General features: G+C 41.5%; 1 protein-coding gene across 1 annotated transcript in view; it reads left to right on the plus strand.

Annotated features, from left to right (window-relative positions):
* Positions 1 to 19,148, plus strand: part of LOC124777670 (glutathione S-transferase D5-like) — a 52,811-nt gene extending 33,663 nt beyond the window's left edge. Inside the window, exons 2-6 of the mRNA XM_047253151.1 lie at positions 5,283 to 5,435; positions 5,885 to 5,943; positions 6,959 to 7,097; positions 16,920 to 17,081; positions 18,877 to 19,148. Coding sequence (XP_047109107.1) covers positions 5,292 to 5,435; positions 5,885 to 5,943; positions 6,959 to 7,097; positions 16,920 to 17,081; positions 18,877 to 19,011 — 639 coding nt within the window. The 5' untranslated portion in view covers positions 5,283 to 5,291 and the 3' untranslated portion in view covers positions 19,012 to 19,148. The remainder of the gene's footprint in view (positions 1 to 5,282; positions 5,436 to 5,884; positions 5,944 to 6,958; positions 7,098 to 16,919; positions 17,082 to 18,876) is intronic.
* Positions 19,149 to 19,350: the final 202 nt, after the last annotated feature.

A 19,350-nucleotide genomic window follows, 5' to 3' on the forward strand; every position in this document is an offset into this window, starting at 1 on the left:
CAGTATACAAGAATTCCAAAGCCAAAACGCTACAGACATAGCTGCCCACAACCAAAAATACATTAAGTTGTCAAGAACTACGCACCATGTTGGACAGCGACAACAGGTGCCTGAATTTACGTCAGCGACCAGGGCAGGTAACCGGAACACTAACGACCACAAGGCAGAAAATTCCGCTGGTGCACTTGAATTTCAAACCGACAGATATAGTTATACAGCGAACCATCAACCAAGGGTACAACGTGAACAGACGTGGCTTCGGTAATAAAATCACTACCCAACTTTCATGTCCTGGGTCGGTAAGCCACGAACCTCATAGCACTCGGAACAGCCCCCACATGCTCTGACACTGCTTAGAGACCGCCAGCGGGCCCGGCCGACCGCGCCACGTGGAGACTTGCTGGCTGATCCGCTCCCACCGACCGACTCACTGCCCGTACACCGACAACATTTAAAACAAGTTGTCAGTGGAAATAACACCAACTACACACACAGTTGACAAACACTTGCACGAAGACTTGAACGACACTCAGCAGTGGCTGTGGAATGACGAAGACAAATCGAGAGTCGATACACACACACACACACACACACACACACACACAGCCAACTCATAAGCGATCGGCGAGCCAATTCACGTCGTCCAGTAGGACGACCGACCGACGATCCACAAAGACCGTCCCCGGCTCAAGTGATGCGTGGCGGAAACGGTCGGGCGAGCCATGGACATTCAGGCCTCACTGCTACTCCAACCCGACTGAACTAGTGCCTCGATCCAGCTCCACGACTGGCACGTCCGAACTGCCCTCATGGCACGTTCCAACTGACCCCATGACAGTCGACAACCGGAAAGTAAGAGAAGTGCAGCAAAGGTATCACATGAGGACTATATCGATAGGCGCTGCTGCTGCCGCTGACGGGCAGACAAAGGAGCAACTAAGTGACAACGAAAATTTAAACTAACATAACGAGGTGCCAACACGAACAAAACAGGATGTAAAATAAGAGATGGCACGAGCGCGAGCCACGCAAGGCTCAAACTGTACTGCCTATTGCGGTATTCACTATCACAGTGTCTATATCATCACAGGACTTCAAACATATCTCTTCGCCGGCCTTAGTGGCCGAGCGGTTCTAGGCGCTACAGTCTGGAACCACGAGGCCGCTACGGTCGCAGGTTCGAATCCTGCCTCGGGCATGGATGTGTGTGGTGTCCTTAGGTTAGTTAGGTTTAAGTAGTTCTAAGTTCTAGGGGACTGATGACCTCAGAAGTTAAGTCCCATAGTGCTCAGAGAAAACTGAGCCATATCTCTTCATTTCTTCGTGCTTCTGTATCCCACTTCTTTGTGCACTGTCTCTTCCTGACTAGTGTCTTAAACTTCAGCCTAATCTTTATCATTACTAAATTGTTATCTGAATTTATATATGCTCCTGGATACGCCTTACAATCCAGTATCTGATTTCGGAATTGCGAGCTAACATCCCATAGATTTTCGGGCTCACATGCGGTTCCCCTTCATCGAAATATCTTGGCTCAAACTCGTCTAGGGGTTGAACCGCACGTGTTGCATTACACGACCTGAATTAGACATCTGTGACCTTTTGGTTAAATTGGCTGACGGCAAGTATGTGACATACAAAGTTAACATAACGTATAATAACGGTGATAATAGTATCGGGAACTAAATTAACGACCCATAAGTGATGTAGGCCACACAGTTGCGATTAGGTTAGAATAATGTTTATTGAGAAAGCCAACTAATAGCGAGAGTGGTCGTATTTAGAGCTACTGTTACACTCGAGCGCATATCCATTTGACACAGTTCGATCATTCACAATCTCATGGCGAATTACGAGTTCGATACTACACCTAGTTAACTATGCGTAAAGTTTGAGTTCTCATCAGGCGCGCGGCTGCTCAGCGCTCAGAGACTAAGTCCCGCGAAACCACGAAACACGAAATTTTCTGTTTCACTTCCTAGCTGCCTAAAGACCGACTCTCCGCTTTCGCGTATCAGTCCGAACTGTTCACTTTGGTGTCTCCAGCAAACTGTACTATTTGGTGTCTATACCAGAACTGCCCTCTGCCATTCTCCGACCGCGTTTCTCGCTCACCGAACATCTTTGATCAGCTGACTAGCGCAGTTCCCTTTCCTGAAGCCGTGCACCTGATTGGCAACAGCTTATTATACATTACTTTAAATTTTAACCTATTTAAATAATAAAAGCTTCACCACTTTGACTTTCTAAATAAAGTAACGATAATATCCATTACATAATACACGTTAAATTATTTTACATGAAACCAATACAATTTCCTTCTTTGTTTTGAATGCCATGGCCAGTAGACCTGCGCAATTGTGCTTTCTGATAAATAAATAAAGGACAAAAGTAACTACTTTGCACTAAACCTTACAACAAATATTCTATTACCTAAAGATTCAATAAGGTGGCTTGCTGCCATCGTTCAGTGTGTTCTGTGTGGAGGAAATGACGATCTGATGCTTAAATGAAAATACCGATACTTTAAATTTACTATATCTTCTAAACAAATTAAGTTACAGGGTTGATATTTACACCATTTGTCATTTTAATGATGCGCTTCTATATGAAATGTCGATCGTTAAGACCGAACAAAGCGTTCAGAATTTAGAATTTAGGTCTTTGTTACAAAACTTGTTAATTGCACTTTAACTGTAAATCCTAACCTATTATAAATACGATCACTATTCAAGTTTTATTGGGATCACCATGGAAATTTATGGAAGATGGCAGATTAAAATTACTTTGGCTTAATTTCCCAGCATTTCTAGAGAATTAAATAATTTTCATAAATGTTTCCCTTTATAGCAGATCTTAGGTCCGCCATATTTAGCACTACTACGTCTCCTCAGCCACAAAAGCCTTCTGCTGGGTTTCCCTATGACGTAGGTTCTCATCTGTCTTACTCGCACACTACAGCGCCTAGGCCTCAATAGACAATAGACACCTGTGAGTTTCTCCATTTCCGCCTTTGTGACATACGGTCGTCGACAACAATGGCTCTGACCACTATGCTACTTGACTTCTGAGGTCATCAGTCGCCTAGAACTTAGAACTAATTAAACCTAATTAACCTAAGGATATCACAAACATCCATGCCCGAGGCAGGATTCGAACCTGAGACCGTAGCGGTCGCTCGATTCAAGACTGCAGCGCCTAGAACCCCACGGTAACTCCGGCCGGCCCTGGACAACAGGGGTTCGTTTCACATTCACTGAAGGCTGACTCTTTCGGCCATATACTTAAATGAGAGCGAAATGCGCGTTAACTCACAGAATCTCTGCCTAACAGCAATGTAATCTAATGAAAATCTTTCTTTATCTCCTGGCCTTTTCCAAGTATATCTCCTCCTCTGGTGATTCTTGAACAGAGTATTTCTGTAACAGCTATTTGTTGCAGAAATCAATTACTTTTCCTCCTCTTTCATTTCTGTTATCAAGCCCACTTTCTTTCTTAAATTTATCTTCCACTCCTTCCTCTACAACCTCGTGCCAATCCTCTATGATTGTTAGATTTTCATGTTCCTTTATGTACTGAGTTATCGGTTCAATTTCCTCATATACTTCCTGTGTCTCTTCATCTTCGGCTTGCGACGTTGGCATGTGTACCTGAACTATCTACGTCGGTGCTGGTTTGCTGTCAATTCTGATGAGAATCTGTGTCTTTAATGCAGTGATTTCCATTGCCTTCTGCATCCTTATGCCGTTGATCATTGCTGATTCTTCGTCTTTTTGGGCAGTTTCCCACCCCAAGGGCAAGAGAGTGCCATGAACCTCTATCCACTCCTTTGTTCTCTTTGACAAGGCCGTTGGCTGAGTGAGGGCGACTTCTTATTCCTAAAGTCATCTGCCTCCATTTATTATGATTTTTATTCAAAATTTCAGCTGTGATATATTGAGTATCAATCAAAGACGCTATCCCTAGCCCATTTGTGCATCCGTGGACAACATTCCTGAAATAGACAGGCCCGCATATAGACCCGAACTGAAACCAGTGGAACACCTGTGTCATGAGTTAGAATGTCACCTCCATCTACAGACATTCCTACACCTCATTGAAAGTGTCTCCTACAGAGTTCAAGCCGTCATAGAGGCAAAATTTGAACATATCCGACATTAATGTCCGCTAATAAATGTTCAGATTCTTCAGATAGTGTATTCCTGGAGTGTAAGTGAGTGTATTGGATGCAAGGATACTGTAATGTTACGTTTGTGTTGTATGGCGATGAATGGACGGAGGTGGTGGAATTCGGTGTGTACAGATAGCTTTCTCCTCACGAAAAGCACTAATGAGGTCGTCGAATCTGACGTCTCCATCCTACGGACGGATCACAATCAGTGGTTTCACATACCTTCGCTTTATGAGACACTGCGCAGAGGCTTATAATTTAATCCAGGACACAGGCGATCAGCTACTTTACACAACCTTCTCTCCTACTGCTGACGGCCAAATACCTGTTGTGAAATTTTCATTCTTCGCAACGATTCTAATGTCCGAGTCGAGCGCCACTGCACAAGTGGGCCTTAGCGATCTCGGCTACGGAGGTAGGTTGTATCTCAGCTAATCTGGTCGTAATGGCTTAATGAGCAGCTAAATGAGCGGGTTAACGAGCAGCGCCCAAGTTTCCGACGAACGGTGGTGGGTCGTCCAAACGATGAAATGCTCGTGTCGGTTTGGCTGACGTGATTTTGTTGCAGCCAAGTACGGTTGTTAAGTCATTTTATAATGTCTCCTGGATATATATTGTTTTTTTTATATCAAGCATCAGGGGCAACTATACAAATAGTAAAGTACAGTAAATTCTTACCGTATGAATAGCTGGGAGGCCCTCGAGAGGAATGTTCAGTCGTCCAAGTGCAAGCACTTTCAATTGGATACCAGTTCGTGCCTGTGTTTAACCTACCGGGGGAAGGTGGACCTACAGTTAAACACGGAATCCGAACTACATGTCGCTCTTGAAATATTTTGATACCACTGAGAGATGAGGGCTAGCGTAAAGGCAAACTGAAAATATCTGTTGTCCTGTCGGGACTCGATCCCGCGACCACTTGGTTTCCAGTCACGTTTGTTTTGCTAGATCACCAGGTCCAATATGCAAACAATTACAGTACAATTACATACAAACCATCACAGTAATTTGTATTCTCTCTTGTAACAATTTAAATAAAGTAAATGCAAAACATTAGATGAGTGATAGCTCATTGTAAAGGGTTTCCGTAAGTATCTGTTATATTTTGCAGAAGACAACAATGGCACCTCTAATTTTGTACGACCTCGACGCCAGCCCCCCATGTTGCCTTGTACGCATCGTCGCTGATGAGATTGGAGTTGACCTCGAGAAAGTTCCTGTGGTCGATATTGAAAAGGAAATGGGCACCCCAGAGAGGCTGCAGGTATGTTAAACTCTGTTTATGTAGAATATGTAGTCTTATTATTGAACATTACAACAAAAAACGAGAAGACTTTGTAACACAATATAATTTTTGCTTTCATTACTGAATCTTCATTTACAGATAGGCTTAAATTTAAAAATGTGTGAAACTCACATAAATTCTTAGGAGCTTATAGCTTTATGGTGTTACAGGACAGTCATGCTGAAAACTAAGTACGTTAATGATAGCTGATAATGTTTATGTAATTACTGATAGCGTTAAATTTCGATATGTTGAGACGTTGTTTTCACTGATTTAAGGAAGGTCTCCCTTGATTATTCCCGGTTTACTATATGACTGCTTTATTACTGAGGAAAAATGATTGTTCTTGTATCTTGTATTTAGTTAAAGCAGCATGGAAAAGATACACCATTCTCAGTATTTCATTAACGAATAATTTTTCGTTCCAGATAAATCCACAGCGCACGGTTCCAGCACTTGTTGACAATGGTTTGAATATTGCAGAAAGGTTAGTATGAGTGAACAAACGCAAGCTAGAACTGAGCGACTAATTGAGACATGTTAGAACTGAACGAACCTTGGAGACAAGTTGAAACTATGTTCCATGCATGGATTGGGACCAGAAGCCCTCGACTCAAACGGTTAATTTGCTCCATTTCCACTCCAAACCTTTCAGATTGCCCGTCCAACACAAAATTTTAGGCTTCCCAACGCACCATATCTTCCGCTATAGAGTAATTTCGTTACTAATTAAAATAGGCCCTACTTATAGCACATATCCTGTTTGTGACGATGAAGAAAGACCAGTAGTTCATACTTCTCCTGAGAAGAAAACATAGAGGAAGGAAAATAAAAACTACTTTATCTAGGCCTAACAGCTTCGTAAATTCTTAATGTACTTGCGTCGGGGACAACTTTTCCTGCAGAATGATGACAAAGAAATACTAACTTATAACTAACTTCTGTAACAGCTCCAGGAATATGAAACTGACCTAAACATTTCTACCTGTTAACGTCATTTAAATATATAATGAGAAATTTCATGTTACTATTACGTATGTTCTATTTGCAGATTAGATTCGGAGCATTGTGGCTTAATTTGGGTAGCAAACTTTTCGATAGAGATTGCATAAGTATACAGAAGCCGTATCAAAGAATTTTCTCGTCACGTGTAATGCCTTCCTCCAGTAACTTGGAATTAAATGTCCGTGAATCGTTCTTTTATATTCATCATGTGCCATGTTTCTAGGGTCTATGGAATCTTTTTGATATTGATTAATAACGGTACAACAGTCTGCTCACTATTTGTACAGTTCCAAATGCAAATGAATTGTTTGCAATGTAGATGGAGCTTTTATGTTTCGTAACTTGGCTTGCAAAATATACATATTCAATAGTTGCATAGTGACACTTCTTCTCTTATTCCATCGGAATCAGGCCCAGCGCATTCCGTTTAAAAGTCTGAAGAATATGGTTTACGATGGACTTTTATTAAGTGAAATTTATTCTTATTTCTTTTTCAGCCGAGCGATTGTAACATACCTTGTATCAAAATATGCAAAGGACGATTCCCTGTATCCAAGAGATCTACAGAAACGTGTCCTCGTAGACCAGAGGCTGTATTTTGATCAAGATTTCTACAATGGAATTTTGAAAGTTATTGTAAGTATGGCAGCTCTACGTAATTTATGAGTCTCAAAATTATACAAGTAGCTGACATTAGCGTATCGAGATTTTCGTGCAAAAGTTTGCGTGGATAATAAAATTTCGCTCACGAGCCTATAGAGTACGTGAAAATATTTTCTGAATTTTATTTTGTACTTTTTCTGAATACTCATCCCAAAGTCTGAGAGGGTGTTTCAATATCGTCTTATCATTGTTTATTAATAAATCAGAAATTTTTCACGAAGAAGCTATTGTAGTAGAATAGCTTGCCACTAATAACCAGATACATTTTAAATAGAAATAGAACGGTATGTCACTCAGCGTCGAAGTAAACATTCAAAGAGAGGCTGCGGCTAAAACGGCAGGTTGAATTCCATCAAATTCAGCTATTCAACCTGATGAATAAGAGATACAGTATTCAACAGTGAATGACTTTGTACTTCATTGAAAACGTGGGGGTGATACAGATTTCCACCCTCCGCCCGGAAAGCGTTAACTCTGGATGGGAGGTAACTTCGATGCACTCAGCGGGTCATTCGGGAAGACGACGGTTCAATCCCGCGTCCGGCCATCCTGATTTAGGTTTTCCGTGATTTCCCTAAATCGCTTCAGGCAAATGCTGGGATGGTTCCTTTGAAAGGTCACGGCCGACTTCCTTCCCCATCCTTCCCTAATCTGATGAGACCGATGACCTCGGAGTTTGGTCTCTTTCCCTCAAATCAACCAACAGCTCAGCGGGTGATTACTGTAAAATTTTAGCTTAGGGTTGGATGAAAACGTGAGGAAAACGGAGATAGACGAATAATGCAATAAATAACGTGAATTACTAACACTATGACTATGACAAGAAAACGAAGATGACAAGGGGCAGTACAGCATTAAATCGAGGATATTTTTCATTTGTTCGGTTATGATAATCCATGCTCATAGATTTACTTGTCAGTTATTTAAAGCATCATCTCAGATTTTAGAGTGACCACCGAGCGATACGGGTGCAAATTTGGCTATATTTCCATTTAGTCATTCTTCAATTTTGAAGTGAACTACTTCATGCTCAACATGGTAAGACTACCTTTACAGACCTAATGTTACAGCACAGTTTAACGTAATGGTTGTGACTGGCGACATTGTGCCCTCCAAGAGCAAACTCAACTGAATAAGGCTTCAGTGGGATACATGCCGCTAAAAAACGTGCACAGAGTAGTTCGCCGTGTTTTAGAGGAAATTAGAAAGAATTGCTTCGGTTCAGCAATAAACTTTATGGAATGTTAGTCAGCGAAATCTGAACCTCCAAGCCAACATTATATAGGCTCCACAAAGACATTGCTGTACAGATATTCTGCAATTAGTAGCAATTTATTGCAGTACACATCCTAATTTCGCAAATATTCCTCGGTCTATCGTAATATATTCTTGCTGGCGACAGATTCCATCATAGTTAATTATGTTCGTTCCTATACGGCAGCACACTATCTGTGTGTTGTTAAAACTGCTAAAATGTGTGTGAAATCTTATGGGACTTAACTGCTAAGGTCATCAGTCCCTAAGCTTACGCACTACTTAACCTAAATTATCCTAAGGACAAACACACACACCCATGTCCGAGGGAGGCCTCGAACCCCCGCCGGGATCATCCGTATAGTCCATGACTGCAGCGCCCCAGACCGCTCGCCTAATCCCGCGCGACTAAAACTGCTAATACGACGCTGTGGCCTAGGAGACACGGCAAAAAAACTCTTGAATTTACAACGCCTTCAATTATTATCATACAGTATGGAAACAATATCATTCTATTTAGTCTCTGCTGGCACAATGCGTAATTCCAATTGAGAAATACTATAAAATCACTGTCACGTACGATTTGTTCATCTGCAAGTGATTTCCTTCAGATGTTCTGATTCTCCAACTGTTACTTCCCACAAGTAGTGTAAAGACGTCCTTTTGCAAAGACGTTCACAAACTGAATCTGCAGCCGCGGGTACTAGTCGAAACGTTGAATACACACACACACACACACACACACACATTCTGTGAGGTAACGAGCGAGTTGTGGCACCCTGGTTGGCCGAGCTGCGGCCTCTCGGCGGGTCGCAGCTCGGCAGCAGTCACGTAGTGCCAAATGTTAGCTTAGCAACCACGTGATGCCGCACAACGGCCGGTCCAGCCACGTGGCTGGGAATTCCATCGTGATGCTGTGTCGATGAAGGAGACACGCTTGGAGTGCCAAAGATGGCGAACTTTGTGAAACCTTAATGGCAGACGTTTCACGTTTCATATAGACATTAATAGTTGCCAGATGAAGCATGACACCTCAAAAAGAAACATGTACATTACCAGTATTTGCACGACGATTCTGATAGTGTAATCAGATTTTCAGTATATTTATTGGTTTAAAGTTTAGTATCTGACGATAAATTATACAAGTAACACCTAGCACCGAATTTCAAAAATCTAAACGGTTCATCCGATTTCGTCGATCTGCAAGTCTTTAGAAAGCTATTAGTGCAAACCTAAATTGGTATAAATAACAGGCATGTAACTTGAACAGTACATGAGTTATTGGAGGTCAAAGTGGCCGATTACTATCGATCGCGTCAAGCCATAAGTACTCCACAGTGACACGAAAAAACGGTAGCAGCATGCTTATAAATATATTTATTCATTTATGTCTTTGTTTATATCCGATATATACTATTCATGAACTAATTGGTTAAATATTTACTGTGTTTTAGAAAGCACAGAGATATTAGGCTACTGGCCTACTTTTTGTTCTATTCCTTTGATATATGTTAATTTAATTTGTTTATGTGCCTAACAATATGTGTTAGAGCGTCTTTATGGTCCAGCCGTATGAATATTTAATTTCAAGGTATTTAAATGTGAATCCAGTGTTTCGTATGTGTTTCATTATATTTGTGAGTGTACGTTGGCTTAGAGACATGGAGGGAGCGCTCTAGCCAATCACAGCGCTCGTTACTGAGAGAGATGTATGGAGGTTTGGGAAGAGCATTGTTTGCGAAGAGGACACAGGGGAGTTTGAAAGAGTGAGGGATAGTACGGGACAGTACGGGAGAGGACACGGAAAATGCGGGACGCGACGGCGCGACGGACGCTAGAGAGACTAGTAGAGTGTGGAGCGGTTTGCGCGAAGTCGCGGCAGATAGAAATACTTCGGAGTGCCAACTTGTGCACCTGTCAGATTTCCGTGTCCTCTACAGTGAAGACGTAGTGTGAGTTTAGAAGTGAATATCTCGCGAGCTTTGTTGCTGTTCATAACTAATTACGTGCAGTAGGAATCTATTGTTTCCCTGTTATACAACTTATATTTTATTTAATTGCTGGACCATCGACACCAATGAGTGTTTTGCGGAAATATACCGCATTCTCAAAAGTACTTTTACTATCGTACTCATCATTTAAATTCGTTAAGATAGTATCTGTAGATTTTATTTAATTGCAATCTTTCATTTATAAATTTATATGTTACGTTCATAATTCGCAATTGCCTAGTGGTAGAAACTTCGAGCATTCGATTCATATGTATATTGTATACTGGAGACTCAGTAGTATTTGGCTTGTAATGTGGCAACTACGTATCCCAGCCCCTAGACAACGAAACCAACCAAAATTTCTAATATTTCAACTCCAAGTCTGAGGGAACGTAGATGAGGGCCACCACACCACACCTCATTTCATAGTGTTTGAAGGCCACAACATACACACACACTACCTGATCAAAAGTTACACGGACATTAGTGAACATTAATATGTGCGACCAGCCTACTACATTATGACAGCTTGAATGCTGGGGCCGCTTTCAGTGAGATGTATGTGGTTGAATGACAGACCATTCTTCTTCAAGATCCAAAACCAGAGAAGGTTGTGATAATGAATCCTGAGGCCTGAAGCGAAGTCGATGTTCTTACCCATCCTACAGGTATTCAGTTCGGCTTAGGTCAGGGCTTTTTGCACACGAATACACCACAATTACGCTACCATGCTAAACTTTGGGGTTACACTCGTCTCTCGTCTGGTTTGGTATATGATGAGATATTCGCGGGGAGGGGGGGGGGGGTGGGCATGTCCACTGGGGACCGAATCGGGTTTCGGTGTGGGGCGGCGGTGGGGTGAGTGGACTGCTGTAACCTATTGTGGGGTTGTGAGCCACTGAGAGCTGTACCAGGGACGAAGCCTCTCCGTCGTTTCTAGGTCTCGGTTTAATACACACACAACACTACTGGCTATATTTACGACCAAAGAGCCGACCGAGTAAAGCTCTGGGGGTCAGTTACAAACCCCAAACTTCGTGCCTCTCTCTCGGGCCAGCGAATTCCGTATATAAATCGGCAAGCAAAGGCCTTCTAAGGACACAACCCACAGATAACAACTCTTCCTCATAGATATTGGCAATGGCCGCAAGAGGGATAGTCGATACTGCACCTGAGCCAGTGGTGCCAGACAGAACAGTCTACTACGGCTGAGTGAAATTTCTTATTTTACTTAACAGCACCCCGACACAATGAGGTTTTCCTTAAGCTATTTATCACCCTAGTCGCCCGCTGCATTTTAATAATACAATTTCTTTCACAATTCTGTAGCAGTAAGTATTGCAAGGTAAGTTTGTGCCAGTTTATACCGTGTTTTAACAAAAAGGGAAAAATTAAACCCGTCAACAAGACAAATGATGATGTTTCTTCAAATGAGAAGAAGTTAACAAGTAAGACAAAAATAAATCGCAATTTTGCAATTTTGGTGGAATGTTGTAGCAAATTGTATTTTTAATACTGTACGATTGGAATGGAAACTTACAAAAGGATTCCTTCCCAATTTTTCACTCGGAAATATGAAAATAAACTGTAGCAAATAATTTACTATATCTCTTTTTATATCCCCATTCAGGTGAACTGGTGAACTTCTCTACCATAATCATATTGTAATGTGTTAAAGATAGCTTGTAAATGTTTAAAGATGTATATATATTTCCTTGTTTATGAGTAGTACCAAGCAGTTCGTAAATAAATGGCTATCTTGTTTTTGTAATATTGTTATCCACATACACACAGGCACCTACTTTGTTAGTTCTAATAGAACAGTAATGCATTTTTGCAGCGGAGTACGCAGACCCAATTCAACTCTGTCGTAATTCTGAAGCTGTGAACACACTAACGTCTTGTAAAACCTTGCTAACTAGTTGTCAAAGTCAGTATCACTAATGAACTGGAATATATTCATAGTAAGAAGATTCACTCCCCCACTCTGTATGGGATAGGAACGGAAATATGGTACACTATTTTCGTACCTTCTCATATTTCAAATATAACTGAGGTACAGAAAGAAAGTTCTTTGGTAAGTTTTTGTCCCAGCTGTTTATTATTAAAGAGACACTACGCTACAAGATTCCCCTGAAATTGTAACAGAACTGGCGATTTATTGTCAGCTGACTTGCTAAAATTTTTTAGAAAAAATCGTCATCAATTACGCTTTTGGAAAGAGAGAAGGTTAACAAGTGAGGCCAAAATAAATTATGCCTTTTGTTGCAAATTCTGAGTCATCTTGTAACACAGTGTCTTTTCTGTAAGGAGCAGGGGGTACTGAAACTTAGAAAATAATTTCCTTTCTGGATCTTTAACCTTCTGAAACAGAAGGAACTGAGAACAAATGAATTCATTGCCTTGTTAAGCAGTACATCCTCGATATGAAAATAAATGTGTAATTTCTCCACTTATGTTCTTTCTGTTCCTCACACTTAACGGTGGAATGCAGCCAGTGCCACACAGTCGTCCAGGCGCGCAGACACTCTACCGCGAACACAGGGCTCTTGGAGAAGGTTGGGATGTCGGACGATGACACCCTGGTAGTGGCTTCCACCCAGCGGCACCATCTCAAGACCTACGACAACCATGTCCTACTAGCAACGCTGCTCCGTGTGGCTGAAGTTGCACTCGACCCCACACTGCACCGTCGACTGGCGTGGCGTCTATCATGGCTTTCAGGGCGCCAGTCAGAGTCGGAAGTGCAGGAACAAGTGCTGCTCATGGCTGACCTGTGAGAATTCACTTTAACTCTGGCCCGCTAAATTTGATAGGAGCCCGCCTATTTTCACGTACATGGCTTTGGAAGCACAGCGTTACGTCATGGCACACATCGATGGCCGACTGCTATATCGCACAATGCTACGCCAGCATTATTTTAGCACCCAGTCTCCGATATTACCAGGTGGCTTGCCTGTACGCGTCCTGATTGCTTCCTGCATTAACTTGGCCGTTAATGCCACAACTTTTCCTTTCCGTAAGAATTTTAGGCTACTTCTACATCTGTAGACTACTAAAACGAAATGTTACTATTGAGTCAACCTTTTTCCCTTGCACCCACGATGCATTTTCTCCTGCATCACTAATCAAACATTTTTTATATTGTCTGTCCTTCTTCCCTACACCCTTCATCAAATGATGTATGTTGGCAGGTGCACCAACACTGCATAAACTTCGTTATCGACCCAATGGGTTGGGTGGTAGTGAACCTGAAGTTTGGGTGGGCGGGAAAGTCTTTGCCAATGAGAGACAGAAGCTACACAACAAGCACCTGGATTAAGAGGGTTACTGAGGATCAAATTTTTATTACCGTGACTTGGTGGTGGTACCTCCTGCTGTACAGCTGAAAACGCTGTAACATCTGTACTGTGCTTATGCGCCCTATTCAGGTAGATCAAGTTTCATGCAGGCAGTATTTCGAAAGGGTCATCGTGTAAATGGAGGGTATATAAAAAATGATCATCGTATTTCTTAAAAAAACTGTTATGTTATTTGAGATATGTGCGTGACCGTACTGTTGGAAAGAGCAAACTGTCGAGTATTCCTTGGTTCCCGCTAGATAGCAGCAACATGCGCCCACTTTCAGTTCAAGTAAAAATGGTGTCAGGACAACAAAAACCGTTTTGTGTTCTACGTTACGCGCAATGCGGGTCAGTAATAATTGTTCAGCGTGACTTTCGTACTAGGTATAGTGTGGATCCTACTACAGCACACAGTATTAGGCGATGGTATGCATAATTCCTAGAAATAGGTTGTTTGTGTAAAGGCAAATCGCCGGGCCGTCCCCGAGTGTCTGATACAGACGCAGAACGCATCCGCCATGGTTTCACAAGAAGTCCGCAGAAATCCGTTCGCCGTGCAGCTCGATAGCTGAACATCCTGTAACTTCGTTCACGGCAAGATGGAGGATGACTTTTCTTCTATCCTTAGTGTTTATTGATGAGGCAACATTCCATTTAAATGGAAAGATAAACCATCATAATGTGAGAATATGGGGTATGGAACAACCACATGAAGTTGTACAAGTTGAGAGACCCTCCAAAATTTAATGTGTTTCGTGAAGTTTCACAAGGAATGGTATAGGGTCCAGTTTCCTTTGCCGAGAACACTGTTACAGGAAGCACAAATCTCGATATGCTTGAGAACTTTCTGTTCTCACAGTTGGAGACTGATTCGAACGACTTCATTTACTAACATGATGGGGCACTTCCACACTGGCATATGGATGTGCGGGAATTTTTAAGTCAAAGGATTGCTGAACGATGTATCCGTCGCACTGGATCAAATGATTCAGCTTTACACTACTGGCCTCCAAAGTCACCGAACCTTACTGTATGTGATTATTTCTTATGGGGGTTAATAAAAGATTCTGATCATGTGCCTCCGTTACCAACAACAATGAATGAATGAGACGTCGCATAACAGCAGGTGTGGAAGTTGTAATTCAAGAAAAGATCGCTGCAGTGCGGGAACAATTTGAATACCACATTGACATATGCCGTGCATCTCAAGGGGGCCATATTGAACTCCTGTGGCAAAGTATGAAAAAAACTTTCTAAGTGTCCCGTTCATCTTGAAACAAAATTCATTTTATGTGTTTACTAGTTCCAGAAATATAGATGCGCCAAATCGGACGACTTTTCCCTGTACAGCAGAGGATATGCTAGGTTCGAGGCCGTAGTCCTTGATAGTGTTGCTGGAATTTGAAATGTTGGATCCATGGTGTTATGGTGCAGGAAGTGGTGCTCGCCATTGTTGTCGGGAATGGAGATTCGTATCATGCAGTTGTGTCCGAATAGCTTGATGAGGTCTACAACGTCCTGTAGCAGCCTCTTTGAACGCCGAATTGGGTTGTGCTGCACTCAGCCCACGTTTCCTTTGATTCAGAAATCGTACATATCGAACATCCTGTGCACCTGTCGAACGTAGACAGCCGTTCTGGTGTAAGTCCTCAACACTACCTGTCGACAGGAATTGATTCCATGTCCCCATAACATCTGTCTCCAGTGCAGATATCTAACAATGTCCGTTGTTGACAAACATTCTGCGCCTAACGTTATGATGCAGACCCAATCATTAATGGCGATTGTCCTCAGCACCGGGATAAATGTTACATCTACTGTTCCACAGACGTATCTAAAGCGTACCAGTTGATGCGTTGCTTTCAGCTGAAATACTGGAATCCGTTCGAGTGTTGCGCTCTACCATTATTCAATGCTCACAGTAACTATCTTTACAAAACATCAGTAGTGACTCCATTGTCGTTACGGTTAAATATCAACACACTTGAACGGCATATCGTGATGATGAAACACTTTTGTTCCTGAGTGTATGCGCAGTAATGAAAAGGTTACTAATCGACTGTCAAGTAGCGGTGGGAGACTGTAACATGTGAATTTATTAAAAAAGGAAAGTTAACCGAGCAGCTTCCTCAAAATCGCTTGATACTGAGATAGCTCACCTGTGAGCGTCAGGTATACATGCACAGTTAAGCGGCGGGGCTGCCTGCTGCCACAATAGGAACTGCGCCGCTGCAAAACCACTGCGTCACCATGAAACTTCTTTATATACATTAGTGAGTCTGTACTTAAATTGATGATTGATTGAGACCCACAATATCCTAGCGCAACGCAATCTGACTGCTCAAAAAAAAGATAACCTGGTTTCAAATAATTCATTCTAAAGAATGGCCCTGACTAAAAAGAAATCCTAACAATATACATTTCATTAAACACTTACCTCACAAAAATCTTCATTACGCGAACTACTGCAATACACCTAGCGTCAATACTGTCAGCTAAATAAAATATTCTAACTACTAAAGCCACTAACTACTAATAGGCATGTGATTAGAAAAAGGAAAGATCTTGTTGCAAACCAAATAATGTTTTTTTTTTCACCTTAATAATGTGACATTCAGTTGAGACACGAATATAAATCGTCATTGACATCTAGTACCAAGGTATATAATCATGAATAATATTCAGTCCACAAGTCGAACATGTACAGATCGTTAGCCTACGCTAACACTTCAGACCTCTGCCCTCCATAAATGCTAGCTTCTCACATCTAACATCCATCACTGCTCACCTCCAACTGCCCAACAGTACTTCCGTCACAGCTGGGCACTAACTTCCAACTGCCTAACACTACTGACGATTAACTTCTAACGAGTCCAACCAGCCACAGAGTCTTTCACAAAGAAAGCGCAGTCAGAGACACAACGCAAAGCGCTACGCAGCGGTGCCAACACAGAAGCAGCCCACTTAAACCATGCTGCTGTAAACTGCATCAGTGTGCGTAGCGTCATTGTGTCATTACAAGTCACTTGTCTCCAAATTCAAATGTGCCCCGGTGGTCTCCGAGAGGTTTCTGTCGTGTCAGTGTGGGGAGTGATTGATAATTGTTATGCGACGGACTTTTATGTTACTTATTGATTTAATTTTGGTACACGTACATAATCTAGGCGGCTTCCGTTACTGGAATGCTATTGATCTGTCTTCCACAGGATCCGTCCTTCTCCGGAAAGCCATTATCCCAGAGTGATGTTGACAAGGTGAACAATGGACTGGAGATTCTGAACAGAATACTTGAGGGAAAACAATGGCTCGCAGGGGAGAAAATTACAGTAGCGGATTATGCCACAGTGGTGTCCTTGGCGACACTTGAGGTAACATTATCTTACGCAAGACTTCATTATTTAAGTTAAGCGCTATTAGTAGAACAATTAGGTTGTACGTCGACATAACGTTCAATAGCATGTCGCACATACTTATAATTTATTTTCAATGTCTACAACCTCATAAGAGAAGTATGGCGAAAGAAGGACATTTCGAAAGACTGGAAGTCAGCCACAGTAGAAAAAGAACAACAGACGGAACTTATTATAGAGGTATTTGTTTACTAAGCGTAGCATACAAAAGGTTATCATTAATTATTCTTGAATAGCTGACGTCTTTTTGCTGAAGATATTGTTGCAGTGTACCAGGCAGGTTTTTGGGTCTACATGGACCAAATTTACACCTTGAGACAACCGGGGAGAAGAGCCGGTAATGAAACCGTCGTATCCTGGAAATATTCGTGGATTACTCAAAGGCATATAATAGTATACACAGAATAAGTATGTACAACATCCTGACGGAGCAACGAATTTAGTTAACTTCGTAAAGGTGTGTGCTGCAGAGACAAAAACCATGGTGAAATATCAGGGGGAGCGATCCAAGGAATTCAACATCCGAAAAGACGTGACACAATGTGGTGCCATTTCACCATTGCCTTTTACTTTAGTCCTGGAGAAAGTAATTCGGCAAATGAAAAGAGAAGGTAAAGAAATGAAGCTGGATAGAAGAATACAGCTATTGGAATATGCAGACAACTCTGCAGCCATAAGAGAGTCAGAGGAAGAAATGTCCGAAACCTTAGAGGACTTAGCAAAGAATGGCTGTAGGACTGGTCTGATTAATATGGAGCAGATTTACATGAAATAAGTATCCAGAGAAGCCTATGATAATATCCCATATCAGGTTAGAATATGGAATACAACAAGAATGGAAAGTTTTAAATACCTCGCACCTGGTTCAGCAGGCATAATAACCTAAAACAATTCATCACTGTGTTGCTAATGGGTCTAAAAACGTATTTCAACCTGAAGCGGATAATTTCATCATAACATCTTTCAGTTAAGGCCAAAATAGAAACGTACACTACAGTATCAGTACCCGCGTTGTTACATGGGACACATTAAGCTCCACAAATGAAAGGGAAACAGAACCTGCTGATCTTTGAACGGAAAATATCTGTGGACCAATCTGAAGAGAAACGTGGAGACGAAGAAAGAATCAGCACCTGTATGACCAAGTGAAACAATATAACATCGCGCAGAAAATGAAAACGTGAAGAACAAGCCTGGACTAAAGCAGTGCTTGCGGGGAAACTTGATGAAACTCGTCCAATTCGGAGACCGAGCAAACGAAGGGAGGATGAACTGCAGAAGGACTTTCAGCAGTGAGGTGTCCTTGAGAACTGGTTCCAAAGTGTACAAGATCGCTATTTATGGAGGAACACTCTGACATTGAACATCGATGATGAATTCAGGGTTCTTGATAGTTGATACCTATGTATGTATGTACTGCAATGTCAACAGGGTGCCATAAATTTTGTCTGTGCTTTGTTCATGTGTGTGTGTGTGTGTGTATGTGTGTGTGTGTGTGTGTGTGTGTGTGTGTTTGGAGGGTTTCTTAAATTACTTGCAAATATTATACTATAAAATTTTTCTTCCTTTTCACATACCATGTTTAACAAAAAATGTATTATAGCAATGACTTTTATACATTTTTATACTATACTTTTTATAAATGTTCTTTCACAGTTTTCTTCAGTCTCTTTAGAGGTTGTGAAAACAACACAGTGTTGAAGCAACCCTGTGTGGAATGAATTAAGGATATGTTTTTCTTTTTTCTTTTCAGTACAATCCAAAAAGTGGAATAAACCCTGCTAAACATGCAAACATAGCTGAGTGGATTTCTCGTGTTGAAAGCTCAAGTGCCAAGGTTACAGAGAACATGAAAATATTTCGTGAGACAATAAAAAAGTATATCTAATAATTTAAGAAACAAATGTCACAAAAATAAAGAGAATTTTACGTAAGTCATTTCCTATTAGAGTATGCAATAAAACTTATATTTCTTTATGTTTGTATTGAAACTGGAAATAAATTTGCCTTTGACTGCCAAAATTATATTCAGTTTCTTGTTAATGCCTCAGAATCGATTTTTGGACTGTCAGACCCTTTCTGAGATGTACCTGTTCATACACACATCAAAAAAAGTTTTGCATCATCTCGGTTCCGCCCTCTTTATTGCTCATGAAACTCACACATTGCATGTTGTACCACCAAACAGCGAAACTTTCAGCGGTCGTGGTCCAGATTGCTGTACACA

Source organism: Schistocerca piceifrons, chromosome 2, assembly GCF_021461385.2.
Source record: "Schistocerca piceifrons isolate TAMUIC-IGC-003096 chromosome 2, iqSchPice1.1, whole genome shotgun sequence".
Lineage (NCBI taxonomy): Eukaryota > Metazoa > Arthropoda > Insecta > Orthoptera > Acrididae > Schistocerca > Schistocerca piceifrons.